General features: G+C 36.4%; 1 protein-coding gene across 5 annotated transcripts in view; it reads right to left on the bottom strand.

Annotated features, from left to right (window-relative positions):
• Nucleotides 1-19,893, bottom strand: part of KLF8 (KLF transcription factor 8) — a 415,506-nt gene that overhangs the window by 86,568 nt on the left and 309,045 nt on the right. For all 5 annotated transcript variants that reach the window (XM_073228097.1, XM_073228095.1, XM_073228098.1 and 2 more), the window contains 3 exons: nucleotides 9,028-9,592; nucleotides 6,397-6,508; nucleotides 5,608-5,747 (listed from right to left, as the gene is read on the bottom strand). In XM_073228097.1, the coding sequence (XP_073084198.1) occupies nucleotides 5,608-5,747; nucleotides 6,397-6,508; nucleotides 9,028-9,538 (763 nt within the window). In that variant the 5' untranslated portion in view covers nucleotides 9,539-9,592. The remainder of the gene's footprint in view (nucleotides 1-5,607; nucleotides 5,748-6,396; nucleotides 6,509-9,027; nucleotides 9,593-19,893) is intronic.

The following is a 19,893-nucleotide window of genomic DNA, read 5'->3' as shown; positions in this document are numbered from 1 at the left end:
TCATAAGATACAACTCATGACTTCTATTAACATATCATCTAAGTTGAAGAACAAAACATACATAGGGAAAGTAATTCATAATATAAAGTATACATATTAACTACATGACAATTAACTACATAATATAAAGTGTATCCATATTAACTACATCACATAGTCAAATGTGATATAAGTTCCAATGCTAGATAATCATTTGTGGGTTAGTATGAAGGCATTGAGCTAGAGGCATGGTTTTAGGTTTTTAGATAGGTGGAACAGAAGGCAAAAAACAACCTAGTCAGTTGCAGGACTGGGTTGATAAGGCAGTACAGTCAGTGATGCAAAAGATCAGCCATTTTGAAGCATGGTGTATCTTTACAGGAGTGCTATGAGGTGGCCCCTATTATGAAGGGTAATGACATAACAAAGAACAGTGAGAATAGTCTGCCTCAGGTATAGGCACAAAGTGGGTACACTGACTGTAAGTAATTTTAAAACAATAATAAAATAGACTAAAAGTTAGTTTGCCCCTTGTTATCACCATTTTCTAACTATAAACAATGTCAATGATAAAATACTCTTTTTCTTGCTACAGCTCTCACTGCACTCTTTCTCTTGGTATGCCATTGCCAGGCAATGGGTAGAGAAAGTGGGTACACTGAAAAATTTTGAACTCATAGTGACTTGATCAAAGTCATACATTGAAATGATCTAGCTATAGTATGTGAAATGGTTTACAATGAATATGGGCTACTGGGGTAACCTTACCCCATAAAGAATGTATGCAAATTAATTATAATTCAATCAGGTATACAAATTAAGTATTTATAATTCAATTCAGATGAAGGAATCAAGAGTATATGCAATAGAAGATTCAAATAAATAAAATCAGAAGTGAGAGAAGAGACACTACAATGGATGCCTCAGAAATAAAAAGGATTAAAGGAACAGTTATATGCCAACAAACTAGACAACTTATAAGAAATGGTAAATTTTAAGGAACATACAACCTACTAAAACTGAGTCAAATAAGAAATAGGAAGCCTGGACAGACCAATAACAAATAAAGAAATTGAATTAAGAATCAAAAATCTCCAAACAAACAGTACATTAAAGGGATCATATACTGTGACCAAGTTGGTTTTACCACTAGTGTAATGCAAGAATGGTTCAACATTATCAAATCAATTGATGTGATACAACATGCTAACAAAATCCACATGAACATCTTAATAGATGCATAAGAGCATTGACAAAGTTCAACATCCTTTCATAATTAAAACTCTTAACAAAACAGGTATGTAAGGAATTTACCCCAACACAATAAAAGCTGAATATGAAAAACCCACAACTAACATCATAATAAATAGAGAAAAACTGAAAGCCTTCTCCCTAAGTCCAGTATAAGGCAAGGATGCCGACTCTTCCCATTTCTTTACAACATAACATTCAAATCAGAAAGGAAGAAGTAAAATTATCTCTATTTGGAGATGACATGATCACATACATAGAAAGCCTTAAAGAATAAACAAAAAAAATCTGTTAGATTAAATAATTAAATAATTATTAAATACTAATTAAATAATTCAGTAAACTTGCAATATACAAAATCAACATATAAAAATCAATCACATTTCTATATATAAACAATGAAGTATGTGAAAAGGAAATCAAGAAAACAATCCTGCTCACAACAGCAACAGAAGAAAAAAATACTTAGGAGTAAATTTAATTAGGTGAGGGATTTGTACACAGAATATTATAAAACACAGATACAGAAAATTATAGGTGACAGATAAATGGAAAGATATTCCATGTTCATGGATTGGAAAGATTAATATTGTCAGAATATCCATAATACCCAGAGTGATCCACAGATTCAATACAATTCCTATCAAAATCCCATTGGTATTCTTTACAGAAATTGAGAAAACAATCCTAAAAGTTATATGGAACCACACAAACCCTGAAAAGGCAAAGCAATTTTGAGCAAAAAGAACAAAGATGGAGGCCTCACACTTCCTAATTTCAAGCCATATTACAAAGCTACAGTAATCAAAACAGTATAGTAATGACATAAAGCACACATACAGACCAATGGAATAAAATAAAGCTCAGACATAAATGCACACATCTACAGTCAATTGATCACGAGTAATATGCAAATAACAAACAATGGGGAACAGGTAGTCTTCAGTGAATGGTGTTGGGAAAAGTGGATATTTACATGGAGAAGAATGAAATTGGACCTATCTCACATCATATATGAAAGTCAACACAAAATTGATTATGGACTTAAACATAAAATCTGAAACCATAAAACTACTAGAAGAAAACAGGGGGAAAGCTTCTTAACATTGGTTTGTGGAACCATTTTTTGGATATGGCACCAAAAGTACAGGAAACAAAAGCAAAAATAGAAAAGTGGTATTCTATCAAACCAAAAAACTTCTGCACAGCAAAAGAAACAATCAACAGAGTGAAAAGAGGACCTATGCAATGGGAGAAAATATTTGCAAACCCCATATCTTATATGGGGTTAATATACAAAATAAAAGAATTCATACAACTAAACAACAAAAACAAACCAATTAAAAAATTGACAAAGAAATTGAATAGATATTTCTCCAAAGAAGGCATGCAAAGGTCAACAGGTATATGAGAAAACTAACAGATATATGCTCAACTTCACTAATCATCAAGGAAATGCAAACGCAAATCAAAAAGAGATATCAGCTCACATCTGTTAGAATGGCTAGTATCAGAAACACTAAAGATAGCAAGTGCTGGAGAAGATGTGGAAAAAGGGAATCTTTTTACACTTTTTACACTTATGCTAAGTGAAATAAGACAGATTCAAAAAGACAAATACTGCATGATCTCATGCAGTATATGTAATAGGAAAATGTTAAACTCCTTTAAGTAGAGTATAGAATGGTGATTGCCAGGGGCTGGGGGTTGGGGTGTAGGAAGAAATATTAGTCAAGAGGTACAAAGTCCCAGCTTTGCAAGATAAATAGTTACAGGAAATCTAATGTGACTATAGTTACACAACAATGTGACTATAGTTAACAATATTGTACTGTTTACTTGAAATTTGCTAAGAGGGTGGAGCCTAGGTATTCTCACTACTAAAAAAAAGGGGTAACTATATGAGGTGATAGATATATTATTTAGCTTGACTGTGGTGAATATTTCACAATGTATACATATGTCATATCACCAAATTATATATCAGAAATATACAGAATTTTTAAATTGTAAGCTATAACAGAGGAAAAGAGAATAAATCAAGACAAAAAGCCTAAGGAGGTGTCAGTAAGAGTGGAATTGAAAGAACATTAACAATAGCTAACATTTATTGAGTGTTTACTATATGTAAAATACTATTCTAAGTGTTTTATACTATTATTATTCCCCAATAAAAACATTGAGGCAAAAGAAAGTTAAAGTAACATTCAGCTAATGAGTGGTATATTGGGATGTCAAATTCAGGTAGTTTCACAATATATGCTCTTGGCCAGTATGTCTACATCCTCAATAAAAGAGCTATTTGATGAAGGAAATAATAGAAGTTTAGAAACAAATAACTGAGGGCATAAGAGAATGTTAAAGATAAATTTTGTGCCTGGATTAATGGGTGATATCATTACAAAAATTAGGGCTTGACTAAATCCTTAAGGGTACCTCCTCTCTGGGGTTGCCCACACTCCCCTTTTTTGACTGTATACCCCTTTTTCCTTAAATAAAGACTTCTCACTCCTCAAAAAAAAAAAATTAGGGCTTGACAGTATGTTTAATGGAAATTCTTGTACCTGTATTTCCTGTTTTGTATGCTTTTAAGCTCAGAGGAGATGAATGGCTGCATTTCATGCTAGAGGTGGTATCCAGATAAGCAAGAGTCTCAAAGCTCTCTGCTGAAAGAATATGTACCAGAAATAGAGATATTCTCTGGGACCCCTTGCAATGAACCCCAATCTTAGGAAGGCAATGAAGTAAGCATTTCTGAAGCTTCCTTATATTAAAAAACCCTGTGGAATGCCATCAAAAGAGAAAAGTATACCTAGGTTTCATACTAAATTTTGATTCCAAGTCCAAGGGACTTTCCCACTTACTAACTGTGTGACCTTGGCAAACTATCTCTGTAAATGGCACCTCCATCCATCCACAAAACAGAAATCTGAGGTTTCAGTGGCCCCTCAATCATCAATATACATCAATATACTTCTTTCTCTCTAAATCTACTCCTAACATCCCTAGCTAGGCTCTTATCATTTTTTTTGCATGAATCACTACAGTAGCTTCTTAAGTGGTCCTCTCCCACACTTGTACCTCAATGCTTCCACCACCAACCACTGCACTAAATATGCCCAAGCTATGCTGGACCTCTGTCAGTTATCAGAACAAGGCAAGTTTATTCCCATCTCACAGATTTTGTACTCTGCTTATTCAAGAAAACTCTTCCCTCAAGTTTTTTACACATCTGGCTCCTTCTCATAATGATTATGTTATTCAGTGTATGTACCTTGTTTAGATCCTGATTTGAACAAACTTTAAAAAAAATATTTATTAGACAACTGGGGAAATTTGATATTAAGGAATTTTTATGTGCTAGTAATATTGCACTTATTTTTAAACATCTTTGTCTTTTAAAGATACATTCTAAAGTATTTATGACTAAGATAATATATCTAGAATTTACTTCAAAATAATAGAGTGAGGAGTGGGTAAGTCAGTAGGGGTGTAGAAAAACATAATTGGCTATATACTGATATAATTGTTAAGGTTGGGTGCAGGGTAGATGTGATTCCAGTAAATTTGGGCTTAAATATTTAAATATGTGTGTGTGTATATATACAATGTATATATATATATATGTATGCGTGTGTGTGTATGTATATACAAAAACACACATACTGTATATATATTCAGTAGGATTAGCCTCTATCCTACATAGAGGAGAAGCAGACAAAGCATCAGTAAATAAGAAGAGTGTCATGGGAATGATGGGACAATGCAGTCTGGAAATCAGTTACCTGTTCATAGCCTCAAGACACAGCAACTAGTACTGTGGATCCTTGCATACAAATCCTAATACAGCAAATGTAACATAATACATTTTTACAAGAAAGGGGGCCCCCTTTTTCCAGAGTGTCCAAGTCTCAATTTTGAGCAGCTGATGATTGGCAAGGAGGAGTCTCCAAAGCAGAGGGTAAAAAGTGATGACTGACAATCTATATTTGGCCCATAGGCAGGTTTCTTTGAATCCATGGTGCTATGAAAATTTTTTAATTAGATGCCAACATTCAAAATCTAGGACATTTCACATAAAAATCTTGATTTTCTGCTTTTCTTCAAATCTGAGAGATTTGGTAATACTTAGTTGGAGCTGAGTGACAGCTCTACTTCAGATGGGGAAGGTGCCATCCAGTTTGGCACAATCCCCACCAGGTCTGCTTTACTTATGTTTTCTGGTGTGAAAAAAGGTATATTATAGGTTGGTGGATGGTACTGAGCTCCAACAGCCTGCTTTAATTTCTGTGTGTCAAGACTTTCTTCTCTTCATATCTCTCAGAGACTCTATGTGTGTTTGTATGTATGTTAGGGGTGGGGTGGAAGTGAGCCCACCTGTATGGATTCTGCGGTGGGCTTTCAGGTGAGAACTTTTGGTGTATACTTTGCTGCATCCTGCAAAGTCACATTGGTGAATCCGTCTTCTCTTCAAGTCAAGAGATTCTTCTCCCTGCATTTGGGTCATTCCTGCTGGTCTGAGCATAAAAACAGAGATAGGGTCAAAGAATGATTTTAAAGTTTAAGCTAAATAAATTAACTTACATATAATGGGAACATCTCATCCATGCATTTAATATATGTAAATTGAACACTAGCCTCCCAAGCAAAGAAATAATTGAAATAATTCTGGCAATTCCCTCAAATAGGCCATTTTGCTCAGTAAGTGCTGGTCCCAGGAGGTGGTAATAATTCAGTGGGTGATTTCTGTTTCCATGCCATGTGAGTATTTCACTCTAATAAGTCTCATTCTGTGTTTAAAGAATTGTGTTTTTCATACAACATGCTTGCTAAAACACAAGCTAACTACATCATTAGTTCCAGCACTGGAAGACAAGGCTGCTTTAAACTTACAGAGAGAAATAACATGCAACTGTACATAGGAAACTTGCAGATTTTTCAAGGGTAAAATTGATGATCTACAATCAGGACATAACACTGCCATAACATGCATGTACATGGACATGTGTGCACACAAACTCATGCCTTTTCTGGGAAGGCAGTCTACCTATATTTTGTTGTCCTCAAATTCTTACTATCATGTCTGAGAACCCATTCCACTTCTAGCACAGATACACACATATATATACACAGAGACAGACCTGAAATAAAGACAAACGTACTCACTCTTGATGTCGTCCCTGAATACCCTGTAAGGCTGAGGATCTACTCTCAATTGCACTCTCCTCACTGTCACTTGGGATGTCCAGTGGAGACATGGAGGTAGGGTCAACTTTCACTAAAAGCAAGGAAAAGGCACAGCATGGGCTACAAATATATGTGCTTCAGTAGTCATTTTCAGGATTTCCAATTTAGCCCACAATGAGAAATAACAATAAGATAGAGAAATAAAATACAAAGATGGAAGAAGTGAGTTTGTGTGGATGGGAAGAGAAGAACATTTACAATTTTTAGCATAGCAGGGAACAGAAATTCCTTTGAGGGAAGGGCAATAAGAAACATTCTGGTGCCACTAGAATGAGCTTCTTCTCTAGGATAGCAAGATATGATAGTGTGTTGCTCTAGGGTAGGGTCTGAGTATGATTCAACTCTGTCTCCAGACTCCAGGACAGGGTCTACTGAAAAGTCTGGCTCAATGAGTGTTTGTTGAATTGAACCCTATGAATGGTTCCCTGGTTGTCCTCAGATCAATGCCTAGGCTCACCCCAGAGGTGAAAACATCTCCTTTGGCTTCTGTGCTCCTAAATGGAAATGAGTCAATGAAGTGGAACGCATATCTAGTACTTACCTAGTGGATGCTTGATATATGTTAGCATCCTTCCCTTCCAAATAATGTTGGGAAAAACCCTTAATTATATCACCTCCTGATGCTTGTGATGCCTAACTTAACTCAGTCAGGTGGTCAGTGGTCTCTTAGGTCTAGTGAATGCTCCAAAATTTCTGTGTACAAGAAACTTAAGGGTGACACTAAAGTTGGGTGGGTTTTTGATTAGTGCAGTTGCCTTTGTACATTGATTGTGTGTCATTCACTGAAACATTTTAAGCATGCATCTCATATGTATGTGTCTCTCTGTATGTGTGTGTGCATGAAATAAATGCACTAGAATTCTAAAATGTTGTGTACTTAATGAAAAATAAACAAAAAATAACATGTAAAGGGTGAGAAAATAAAATCGAATTTTGATACTTTCTTTTTGAGTTCCAGTTGTTTGTGTGCTCCCACCACCCCCTAAGATATAACCATACCATTTTGGAGACCCCTGGGATAATGGTCTCAGCTTGAAATTACATTGAACAGTTTTAAAATTTATTATGTTTTTAGCTGTTCTAGTGGACTGATGGATATTATGGGGGGAATATAAAGGCCTGATGATAAATTGATATCATCAAATTTCCATACAGGGAATTTTGTTTTTCCATTTCCTTTTTGTTTGGCTCTCTCTCCCTAAATGGAAGTTAAGAACACTGTTTTAATTAATACCCTCAGGGGATCTCAAAAACAAGATTGAACACGTCATTACCACAGTTAATTACTAGTCTATGATGGCATTTTTATTCAAAAGAATACTGAGTTTCAGCAACTTGATGCTTAGTATGTTGTTTCTCAGTCTCCTATATTAAGTGATGGAATGATTGCAATACATTGAATTTCAAAGGTACAAAGCTCTTAGTTTTATTTACACTGAGCTGAAGTCTGGTTCCTAGTCATTTCTAACCATATAGCTCCCCTTTGGTTTTTCAAATTCATGCTATTTAATCAGCTCCTCATTTGACATACGTTTGAATCTTCTCACCATCCTAATCTCTCTCCTCTAAGTGTACCCTAACTTTCCAACATCCTTCCTAAGGTACAACATGCAAAATTTATTATAATTCTACAGATGTAGTGAAACTAAATATCTTGAACCAATTCAGAGGGCAAATAATTTTCTTTGATCTTTCCCAATTACAAACTAAAGTTTATAGACCAGCAGGAGGGGAACTGGGTGGCTGGGGGATACTGGCAACTTAATTTATACCTTTCTGAATTCTAAACTTATTTTAAAATATAGATAGGGAAAATAGTGTTTCCTGGACAAATTTTCAAGTTTGTTCATCAAATTATTTGTTGCAAGACATCTGCTATCTATCAGGTTCTCTGGAGACGCACAAAGAGAAATAAGATAGTGATGTCCATGAGGAATCTACAATTCACTTGTAAAGAATGCCCATACACTTGTGATATAAGCAAGCAAAAAAGTAAAGTTGAGGGTGATAGATGTCAAATGAGGGGGAATACAGGGAAGATGGCAATATTTCAAAGATTATTTTACCGGTAGGGAAAAGAAAGGTATGGTATAGAGAGAGTCTGGAGTTAAGGGTGGCTAAGTGTGTAGGGTTAGAAATATTCTCAAGTTTGCCACCAAAGCATTCCTAATGGCATAGAAGAATAAATATATTCTCCTTAAAATTATTTTTGAAGTGTGTGTTTTATCTTAAAAGGTTATTCAAATTTTATATTTTTATCTTTGATAAAATCGTATTTTAAAATATAAAATGTTTATATTACTTAGATCAAATGATCTAGAGGTTTCACCCAAGGATATGCATATCCCAATTTGAGAAGATGAGCTAAACAAGAGTCATTTTACATTCTTAATCATTGAAGAGACATGATAAAATAGTGCTTATGAAATATTACTCTTGAGACTGTGTGAAAGAATACTCGGAGAGTGTGAAAAGAGGTACGAGATAGGATGACAAAAAAAATTTAGATGGAAAAAGTGAGGCCCAGAAAAGGGGCACCTTGATGCTCACCTGATCCAGCATTTTTGCCATCTCCTCCAATGAGTGGGACTGTAATGGCTGAAGAGCCCCCATCTGCAGGCAAAGTAGTATACACCATGGGCAGTGACTGCACCACCACTGGGATAGTCTTCAGGCCACCCATCTTATTTGGCAGATTGACTGAGGGGATGGTGTGAATCACATGTAAGATCTGCTGGCCACCAGTGCCCTGAGAGGGAGCCAGGATAGAGCCTGGAGTCAAAATGGTAGGGATGTTTGCTGAAGAGCCTGTGTCAGATGTTGAAGTGGACACTACAAGGGTCTGGGGAGCAGGCTGTGGCTTGAGAGGACGTATTGGAGCTTGCAGCATGCTGGCAGGCTGGAGAGGAGCCTTGGGCTTGTGAAAGGAGAGGTCAACTGGCTCCACCTGAGGCAAGCTGAAATCATTAGCCAGAAGTTCTTCTGGGGGTTCAATCTTGATGTCATTAAACAGTGCTGGGTTTTCCATGGGGTTGGCATCCAGGAATGGTGGAGATGTCATATTACTACTGTCTGCTGTCTTAGGGAAATTTCTGATCTGAATAGGGCCAGTGACCTAAAATAAACAAATGAAAGGTGCAAAACAGTGTTAATACACTGAGGAAGAGACATATGAGCAATAAAAGAAAGCTCTAGTCTCTTTTCATGGACAGAATATATAGGGAGTTGAGAGACATGAGACAGGGGTACACTAAAGGAGAAAAAGAAGGGAATCTTTACTAAGCACCAGTACTAGGCACTGTGTTAGGCAATTGATACAAATTATTTCATTTAATCTTTACAATAACCTTGCAAGATTAACTAAACACTTTCCGAGTATCCACTATAAGTACTGTGCTAAGCCTACTGAAGACACACATGAATAAGGTTTAGCCACTAAGTACTACTAACATACTAACTATAATGATAGAAACATATGAGTAGCTTTTAAGTCATACCATAATAAGTGATGCAGCAGAAATATAAGCAAGGTGTTTTAGAAAAAGAAAAGGGACTAATTATTTCTGTCTAGACAGGATAAGGGAAGGTTTCAAGGAGGATGTGATGTTTTATATGGGTCTTAGATAATTAATAGGAGTTCTCTAGGCAGAAAGGGTTAAGAAAGATATTCCTGTCTGCAAAGATATAGCACCAGACATACTTAGTGAATAATGATGCAATATTGTCAGTTATTTTATATGCAAAATTGAACTGTGCAACTTTTAAATTAAAAAATATTAATTAAATGATCAATTTATGGGTAATATATAAAGTAACATAAAGCCTCAACTTCATTAAAAACTTTCTAAGAATTCTATGAATTTAAAGGTCAAAGATATTGTGTACTTTGTATACCATTACCAAGCAACACTCTGTACCTTGAAGTTGGCCTTGGAGATGGTGGTGCTACTTTAGCCAGTAACCAAAACATGATCCCATTCTCTATCAGGATTATATTTGAGTTATGGGAGTTTTTAATTATGAGAGATGTTCAGTAGTACATCCCTTACACAAATACAACTATTCTTTATTTTTGTATATTTGGAATATGAGGGAAGGTGGAATTCCAGGAAAGGCTGTGTGATAAAAGATAATTGTTTTGAGGAGGAGACTTACATGGGCAGAGCTATTTCTGTGTGATTTAACTAGCTCTTCAATGAAACATAGATTGAAGGAGGAATGAGACTGGATTCAAAGAGACCAAAAAGAAAGCAAGAGGAAAAATCTTGGTGAGACATTTATGAGACAAGTGGAGAAGTATAAATATTGACTTGATATTGGATGATATTAAGGAACCATTGTTAATTTTTATAGGTTCTATAATAATATTGTGGTTATAATTTTTAAAAATTTAGGTGAAAGATAATAAAGGCCTGAATCAGAGAATGAAGAGGGGGCAAGGAGAGGCAATGTCCTCAGGCTCTGACTTCTTTAGAAAAACCCTCAGAACGAAGGCACATAGTGAATCTGTGGCATCTTCCTGCACTGATGGACAGTGACTGCATTGGGGTATGGATGAGGACTTGATAATATGGGTAAATGTAGTAACCACATTGCTTTTTCATGTGAAACCTTCATAAGAGTATATCAATCACACCTTAATAAAAAATTAAACTAAAAAACCCTCAGAACATGCCAGGAGTAAGTAAAGTTACCAAGAAACATCCATGCTTTATCTACAGAATTTAGCCAGATGATCATCTGCTTTCTTCCTTTGCTATGCTGATACTCCTGTTTTCTTGATTTACAAATTCCCACCGAACTCAGGCACTGTTTGTGGTCTGAATATTCCTTCAATCTGCCTCTAAGACATGACTTCTATGATTTGTCTCACTGTTCCACATACTTCTAAGGTAATCTATCTTTCATGGTTAGATTCACTCCATCCAGGTAAGGGGGATGTAAGGATAGGGGGAGATATTTCTCAAGAATGGCTCCGCTGAACTTAAAAATTCCTTGTCCTGTGATTCTCCCAAATCAACTTAAGCCCCTATTTTTCCTGCATTTCCCACTTGTCTCTTCATCTGACTAGCTCCTTTCCCAGATTAAGGAGGCACAATCTCAGTAATCTCTAAGGAAGAGTAGGGCGATGAATCTTTCTATGATTTCTTTATCAGGGCTGTCTTTAACATTGAGAAATAGACTTACAACAGAAAGCATAAGAAGACACTGAGCGCAATGTCACTTTCTATAAGAATGTTGATTATGAATACAGATGTAGATATAAACACAAAGTCTGGCAATATATGTTAGGGAAGGATCTAGTTAAAAATGTAGGGACTTTCTATATTTTTAAGCCCAGAAATGTAAGAAAGCTGAAGCTCTAAATTCTAAATATAAAATGAAGACCACCTTGGCAACCTTACTGTCTTTTGCTAAACAAGCCATCTTTAGGACCCTGAGAGTTGCCCAGAATAATGCTGTTACTTCAAGGCCTTGTACTTAGCTGGCACTCAATACACATTCACTTTATTGAAAAACACATAATTCAGGAAAACCCAAAATGGGAACAACCGATAAAAGTATAGAAATTGAATAACATATAGACTATTTTTTTTTGGTATTCTTTTAAGTTATCATTGCTATAAAATCTTATGAAGGTTTCACATGAGCAACACTGGTTACAACATTCACCATATTATCAAGTCCCCCCCCACACACCAATTGCAGTCACTGTCCATCAGCATATGAAGATGCTATAAAGTCATTACTTGTCTTCTCTGTGCTGTACTGCCTTCTCCGTGACCTACCTATATTATGTGTGCTAATTCCCCTTCTCCCTCCTTCCCAACCCACTCTCCCCAATGCCTTCCCTTTGGTAACCACTAGCCCCTTCTTTGAGTCTGTGAGTCGGCTGCTGTTTTGTTCCTTCAGTTTTGCTTTGTTGTTATACTACACAAATGAGTGAAATCATTTGGTACTTGTCTTTCTCTGCCTGGCTTATTTCACTGAGCATTATATCCTCTGGCTCCATCCATGTTGCTGCAAAGAGTAGGATTTGTTTTCTTCTTATGGCTGAATAACATTCCATTGTGCATATGTACCACATCTACTTTATTCATTCATCTACTGACAAACACTTAGGTTACTTCCATATTTTGGCTATTGTAAACAGTGCTGCAATAAACATAGGGGTGTATATGTCTTTTTGAATCAGTGATCTTGTTTTCTTTGGGTAAATTCCAAGGAGTGGAATTCCTGGGTCAAATGATATTTCTGGTTTTAGTTTTTTGAGAAACATCCATATTGCTTTCCACAATGGTTGAACTAATTTGCATTCCCACCAAAAGTATAGCAGGGTTTCCCTTTCTCTCCAACCTCACCAGCATTTGTTGGGCCTTGTCTTTTGGATGTTGGCCATCCTAACTGGTGTCATTGTGGTTTTAATTTGCATTTCCCTAATAGGTAGTGATGTGGAACATCTTTTCATGTGCCTGTTGGCCATCTGAATTTCTTCTTTGGAGAAGTGTCTGTTCATATCCTCTGCCCATTTTTAATCAAGTTATTTGCTTTTTGTGTGTTGAGGCCTGTGAGCCCTTTATTTATTTTGGATGTTAACCCCTCATCGAATAAGTTATCTACCAATGTATTCTCCCATACTGTAGGATGCCCTTTTGTTCTACTGATGGTGTCCAGTGCTGTAAAGATTTTTAGTTTGATATAGTCCCATATGTTCATTTCTGCTTTTGTTTCTATTGCCCAGGGAGAAGTGTTCAGGAAAAAGTTGCTCATGTTTATATTCAAGAGAGTTTTGCCTATGTGTTCTTCTAAGAGTTTTATGCTTTCATGAATTACATTCAGATCTTTAATCCATTTTAAGTTTACTTTTGTGTATAGACTTAAACAATTATCCAGTTTCATTCTCTTACACATAGCTGTCCAGTTTTGCCAACACCGGCTTTTGAAGAGGCTGTCATTTCCCCATTGTATATCCATGGCTCCTTTATTGTATATTAATTGACCATATGTGCTTGGGTTTATATCTGGGCTCTCTAGTCTGTTCCATTCATCTATGGGTCAGTTCTTGTGAGCGTATCAAATTGTTTTGGGGAGCTTGAAGTTGGGGAGCGTAATCTATCCCACTTTATTCTTCCTTCTCAGGATTGCTTTGGCTAGTCTTGGTCTTTTGTGATTCCATATAAATTTTAGAACTATTTGTTCTAGTTCATTGAAGAATGCTGTTGGTATTTTGATAGAAATGCATTGAGTATGTAGATTGCTTTAGGCAAGATAGCCATTTTGACAATATTAATTCTTCCTATCCATGAGGATGGGATGTATTTCCATTTATTGGTGTCTTCTTTAATTTTTCTCATGAGTGTCTTGTAGTTTTCAGGATATAGGTATTTCACCTACTTGGTTAGGCTTATTCCTAGGAATTTTATACTTTTTGATGCAATTGTAAATGGAATTGTTTTCCTGATTTCTCCTTCTGCTAGATCATCATTAGTATATAGGAATGCAAAAGATTACTTGTATTAATTTTGTATACTGCAAATTTGCTGAATTCAGTTATTAGTTCTAGTAGTTTTGGGGTGGATTCTTTAGGGATTATTATGTACAATATCATGTCACCTGTAAACAGTGACAGTTTAACTTCTTCCTTACCAATATGGGTGCATTTTATTTATTTATGTTGTCTGATTGCTATGGCTAGGACCTCCAAAACTATGTTGAATAAAAGTGGGGAGAGTGGGCATCCTTGTCTTGTTGCCAATCTTCAAGGAAAAGCTTTCAGGTTCTTGCTGTTAAGTATAATGTTGGCTGTGGGTTTGTCATATATAACCTTTATTATGTTGAGGTACTTGCCCTTTATACCCATTTTGTTCAGAGTTTTTATCATGAATGGATGTTGAATTTTGTCAAATGCTTTTTCAGCATCTATTAAGATGATGTGATTTTTATCCTTCTTTTTTTGATGAGGTGTGTGGTGTTGACGGATTTTCAAATATTGTACCATTCTTGCATCCCTGGAATAAATCCCACTTGTTCATGATGGATGATCTCTTTATTGTATTTTTAAATTTGGTTTGCTAATATTTTGTTGAGTATTTTTGCATCTATTTTCATCAGGAATATTGGTCTATAATTTTCTTTTTTTGTGGTGTCTTTGCCTGGTTTTGGTATTACAGTGATGCTGGCCTCATAGAATGAGTTTGGAAGTATTCCCTTCTACTTTTTGGAAAATGTTAAGGATGGGTATTAGGTCTTCTCTAAATGTTTGACAAAATTCAGTGGTGAATCCGTCTGGTCCAGGGGTTTTGTTATTAGGTAGGTTTTTTGATTAGCACTTCAATTTCATTGCTGGTAATTGGTCTGTTTAGACTTTCCATTTTTTCCTTGGTCAGCCTTGGAAGGTTCTATTTTTCTAGAAAGTTGTTCATTTATTCTAGGTTATCCAATCTGTCAGCATATAACTTTTCATAGTATTCTCTAATAATTGTTTGTATTTCTGTGGTGTCTGTAGTGATTTTTCCTTTCTCATTTCTGATTCTGTTCATGTGTATAGACTCTTTTTTTCCTCATAAGTCTGGCAAGGGGTTTATCTATTTTGTTTATTTTCTTGAAGAACCAGCTCCTGATTTCATTGATTCTTTCTATTGTTTTATTCTTCTCGATTTCATTTATTTCTGCTCTGATCTTTATTATGTCCCTCCTTTTACTGACATTGGGCCTCATTTGATTTTCTTTTTATAGTTTCATTAATTGTGAGTTTAGACTGTTCATTTGGGTTTGTCCTTCTTTCTTGAGGTAAGCCTGTATTGCAATATACTTTCCTCGAGAACTGCCTTTGGTGCATCCTACAGGTTTTGGGCTGTTGAGTTGTTCTCATTTGTCTCCATGTATTGCTTCATCTCTGTTTTTATTTGGTCATTGATCCATTGATTATTTAGGAACATGTTTTTAAGCCTCCATGTGATTGTGGTCTTTTATGTTTTCTTGGATAATTTATTTCTAGTGTCATTCCTTTGTGGTCTGAGAAGCTGATTGGCACAATTTCAATTCTTCTGAATTTATGGAGGCTCTTTTTGTGGCCTAGTATGTGATCTATTCTGGGAAATGTTCCATGGGCACTTGAGAAGAATGTGTATCCTGCTGCTTTTGGGTGCAGTATTCTGTAGATTTCTGTTAGGTCCATCTGTTCTAATGGGTTGTTTGTTCAATGCCTCTGTCTCCTTACTTATTTTCTGTCTGTTTGGTCTGTCCTTTGTATTGAGTGGTGCGTTGAAGTCTCCTAAAATGAGTGCATTGCATTCTATTTCCCTCGTTAGCATTTGTTGTACATATTTGGGCACTCTTATGTTGGGTGCAGAGATATTTATAATGGTTATGTCCTCTTGTTGGACTGACACTTTTATTGTATAATGTCCTTCTTTGTCTCTTATTACTTTCTTTGAAGTCTGTTTTATCTGATACAAGTATTGCAATATCTGCTTTTTTTCTCCCTATTGTTTGCATAAAATATCTTTTTCCATCCATTCACTTTTAGTCTGTGTATGTCTTTAGGTTTGAAGTGAGTCTCTTGCAGGCAGCATATAGATGGGTCCTGTTTTTTTTATCCATTCTGTATCTCTATGTTTTTTGATTGTTGCATTCAGTCTGTTTACATTTAGGGTGATTATTGATAGATATGCACTTACTGCCATTACAGGCTTTAGATTTGTGGTCACCAAAGGCTCAAGGGAAGCTTCTTTACTAGATAACCGTCTAACTTAACTCACTTAGTATGCTATTTCAAACACAATCTAAAGGTACCTTTTTCTCCCTTCTTTTTCTTCCTCCTCCATTCTTTATATATTAGGTGTCATATTCTGTACTCTTTGTGTATCCCTTGACTGACTTTATGGGTAGTTGATTTAATTTTGCATTTGCTTACAAATTAATTGGTCTACTTCCTTTACTGTGGTTTTATTTTCTCTGGTGACAGCTATTTAGCCTTAGGAGCACTTCCATCTGTAACAGTCCCTTTAAAATGAACTGTAGAGACAGTTTGTGGGGGTTAAATTCCCTGAACTTTTGCTTATATGGAAACTGTTTAATTCCTGCTTCAAATTTAAATGATGATCTTGCTGGGTAAAGTATTCTTGATTGAAGTCCCTTCTGTTTTGTTGCATTAAATATATCATCCCTCTCTCTTCCAGCCTGTAAGGTTTCTGCTGAGAAGTCTCCTGATAGCCTGATGCACTTCCCTTTGTATGTGAACTTTATTTTTCTCTGGCTGGTTTTAATATTCTCTCCTTCTCCTTGATGTTTGCCATTTTAATTACTGTAAGTTTTGGTTGATGTTGTCTTCCTAGAGTCCCTTGCACTGGGAAATCTCTGTACTTCCGTAGCCTTAAATACTATTTCCTTCCTCAGATTCAGGAAGTTTTTAGCAATTATTTCCTCAAAGAGACTTTTTATCCCTTTTTCTCTTTCTTCTTCTTCTGGTACCCCTGTAATGAGAATATTTTTCCATTTGTATTGGTTGCACAGTTCTCTTAATTTTCTTTCATTCCTAGAGATCCTTTTTTCTCTCTGTGCCTCAGCTTCTTTCTTTTCCTCTTCTCTGATTTCTATTTCATTTACCACCTCCTCTACTTCATCTAATCTGGTTTTAAATCCTTCCATTGTATGTTTCATTTCAGATAGTGTATTTTTCAAGGTTTCTATCTTTCTTGAAGTCCTCCCTGAGATCTTGAGTATTTTTCTGTAGCTCTGTATGTTTATGATTTTTATTTTGAAGTATTTATCAAGAAGATTGGTGATTTCAGTTTCACTGAGCCCTCTTTCTGCCAGTTTTTCTTGTAATTTTGTTTGTACTAAATTCCTTTGCCCTTTGATATTTCTAATGATTACTATGGAATAATAACTTTGTGTAGGTGGCACCCTCTAGAAGCTTTACTGTCTGGAGCTGCCTAGCACCTGGAACGATTCAGTGGCAGGGGAACGGAGGGTGGGCAATGTTGCAGGCACATGAGCTAAGCCTGGCCAGGAGGAAAGTGGTCTTTTCTGCTTCTTGGCTGCAGTGCCTGCATCCACTGACAGGTCCAGTGGGCTGAGTGCACAGGGAGAAGCCTCTGCACTATGCGCCTGTAGCTACCTTAGGTGGGGCCACCCTCTGGCTGGCCTGGCATGATGGTGGGGGCAGCATATATGTGATGTGGACTAGTGCCTGCTGGGAGGAAGGAGTTATATGCTGCATATTGCTGTGGGAGGCCTTGGCACTGCATTGCCAGCCAGGGGAATAGAGCACCTGAAGCTCCTGAAAGTTTACAACCTGTTGGGATGAGGGTGCCAAGATGATTTTGTCCACCTGTCCTTTCTCCTAAGCAGGAGGCTCTGTGTAATCCTTGCCCCTTTAACATCCCTCTTTCTGTAGGTAAGTCTTTCAATGTGCCCACCTTTCTTTTGTCTCAGATCGGCCAGTTTTGGTTACCTATTCTCCACAGGTGACTGAAATCTCAGTCTCACTGCATATTCCATCTTTCCTTTCCAATGTCACTAATCTCCAGAGCACCACGTAATGTGGGTTCATGCTCCTGGAGTAGATCTCTAGGGCTGGGTGTTTAGAGTCCTGGGCTTCTACTCCATTCCCGTTCTGTTTCTCTTCCTCCCTTGTGTGAGCTGGGGTCGAGGAGGGCTTGGGTCCTGCCTTATCGTGGCTTTGCTACTTTACCCTTTTCTGTGAAGTCTTCTGTTTTCCCCAGATGTAGGCAGTCTGTTCTGTATTTTTTTTTTTTTGTTATATGTGGTTTTGGGAGGAGATTCTGTCTCACTTCCTATGCTGCCATCTTTTTCCTCTCTCCCATATATTCTTACTCATTTGATGGGAAAAGATATTGTAGGGCCCTGCTTCAGCAAGCCATTATGAATTGTCCTTCTGTAGAATAAGCCTTCCCTGTGTTCTACCAGTTATTTACAGAAACCCTGTATGCAATAGGGTTTCAAGCATTACTCCTCTTCTGCCATCATCATAAGACTTTGAAAGAAATGTTGGAAGGCCAGTTTGGATTTTATTGTTTTAGTAATAACTTCCTAAAGACATATCACCACATAGTTCACTCTGCACATATCACTTTTAAGTGTACCTGTGATGACTAAGTAGCAAGGATTTTCTAGCTTATGAATATTGCATTCTGTAAAAGCAAGATTCCTGAAGAAAATAGATTATGCTTGAAAGGAGCTCTCAAGATGGAGCTACTCTTTCTTGCTTGGTGGCCTGAAGGCATAAAAGGACAAGCATTTCATATCTACATATTATTATATTGAACAGTTTTGTGTGCATTGAGGATTCCTTTTTCAATATGGTTAAAATAATTTTAATAAGAATTTTGATATATACTCTAATTTCTTCCATATTTTGAATATATCCATTCCTATAGTTAAAAACCCAACACACCATCTACCTTACCTTCTTTTTGTACATAGCATACTATACTTGAAGGTATTGAAAAAGATATAATGAAAGGAGTGAGTGAGTTTTCATCTGTAGGGTTTTGGGGATTTTTAAGATTTCTCACTAAGGTATTTCAAAATGGCTCCCCATTCTATTCTTCATTGAATATAATTATCACATCTTTAGAATCTCACCTGATGATTGCTTCAACACTTTGCCATCAGATTTTTATCTTTAAATCATTTCCTTTCATCTTCAAAATTGTGTTATGGCTTCAGTTTATAAGTCTTCTATCATCAGTCTCTATCACTTTTTAAAGTGAATAGCTACTTTACCCACTCGCTATTTTACCACTTTAGGTTACAGCTTTCTAAGATATCTGAGTCTATGAAGAAGATTGGGTAGAAAAAATTAAGAAACTTGAAGGTGGTTTGAAGAGAAGCTTTAATTTTCATAGTCCTTCTCAAATGACCAGAATCCTAATCAGATTTTAAGTCAACTTGAGTTGACAAAAAATACATATTGATATATTGCCAAAGACAATGGATAAAGACACCTAGAACCCTCAATTCTAGGTAGAAATCCAGAGAAAAGGTGGTCAATTTCACAAATACTTAAGCTCTTGAACATTTGATGAAGATAGGTAAAAAGGTCCTGGGAGGTGAAGGGTCAGGGAAGCAACTGTTTAAAGCAGAGCTGATTTAGAGCTTGAAAGCGGGAAGGCAAGACAAGAAAAAAATGTGAAAACAAAACACTCCAGACAGCACACTAGGAGGAAAGGAGAGGAAGGAGTATTATCATGGTAATAAGAGAGCCCAGGCTCCTTCCAAACCGAATGAGGAAAGCTGTTTTTGTATACAGGTCCCTTCTAGCTTTGCTCTGGCTTTAAACTATTCATTTTCATGTGTATGTGCATATGTGTTCATTCACACAAATATGTGCACATTCATTGTTTACATCAAAAAGTCAGTTTAACCCTCTGCAACTCCAATCGTTCT

The sequence above is a fragment of the Manis javanica genome, chromosome X, assembly GCF_040802235.1.
Source record: "Manis javanica isolate MJ-LG chromosome X, MJ_LKY, whole genome shotgun sequence".
In the NCBI taxonomy this organism is placed as follows: domain Eukaryota; kingdom Metazoa; phylum Chordata; class Mammalia; order Pholidota; family Manidae; genus Manis; species Manis javanica.
Note: the sequence above shows the minus strand (reverse complement) of the source record. Positions and strands in the feature narration are given on the sequence as shown.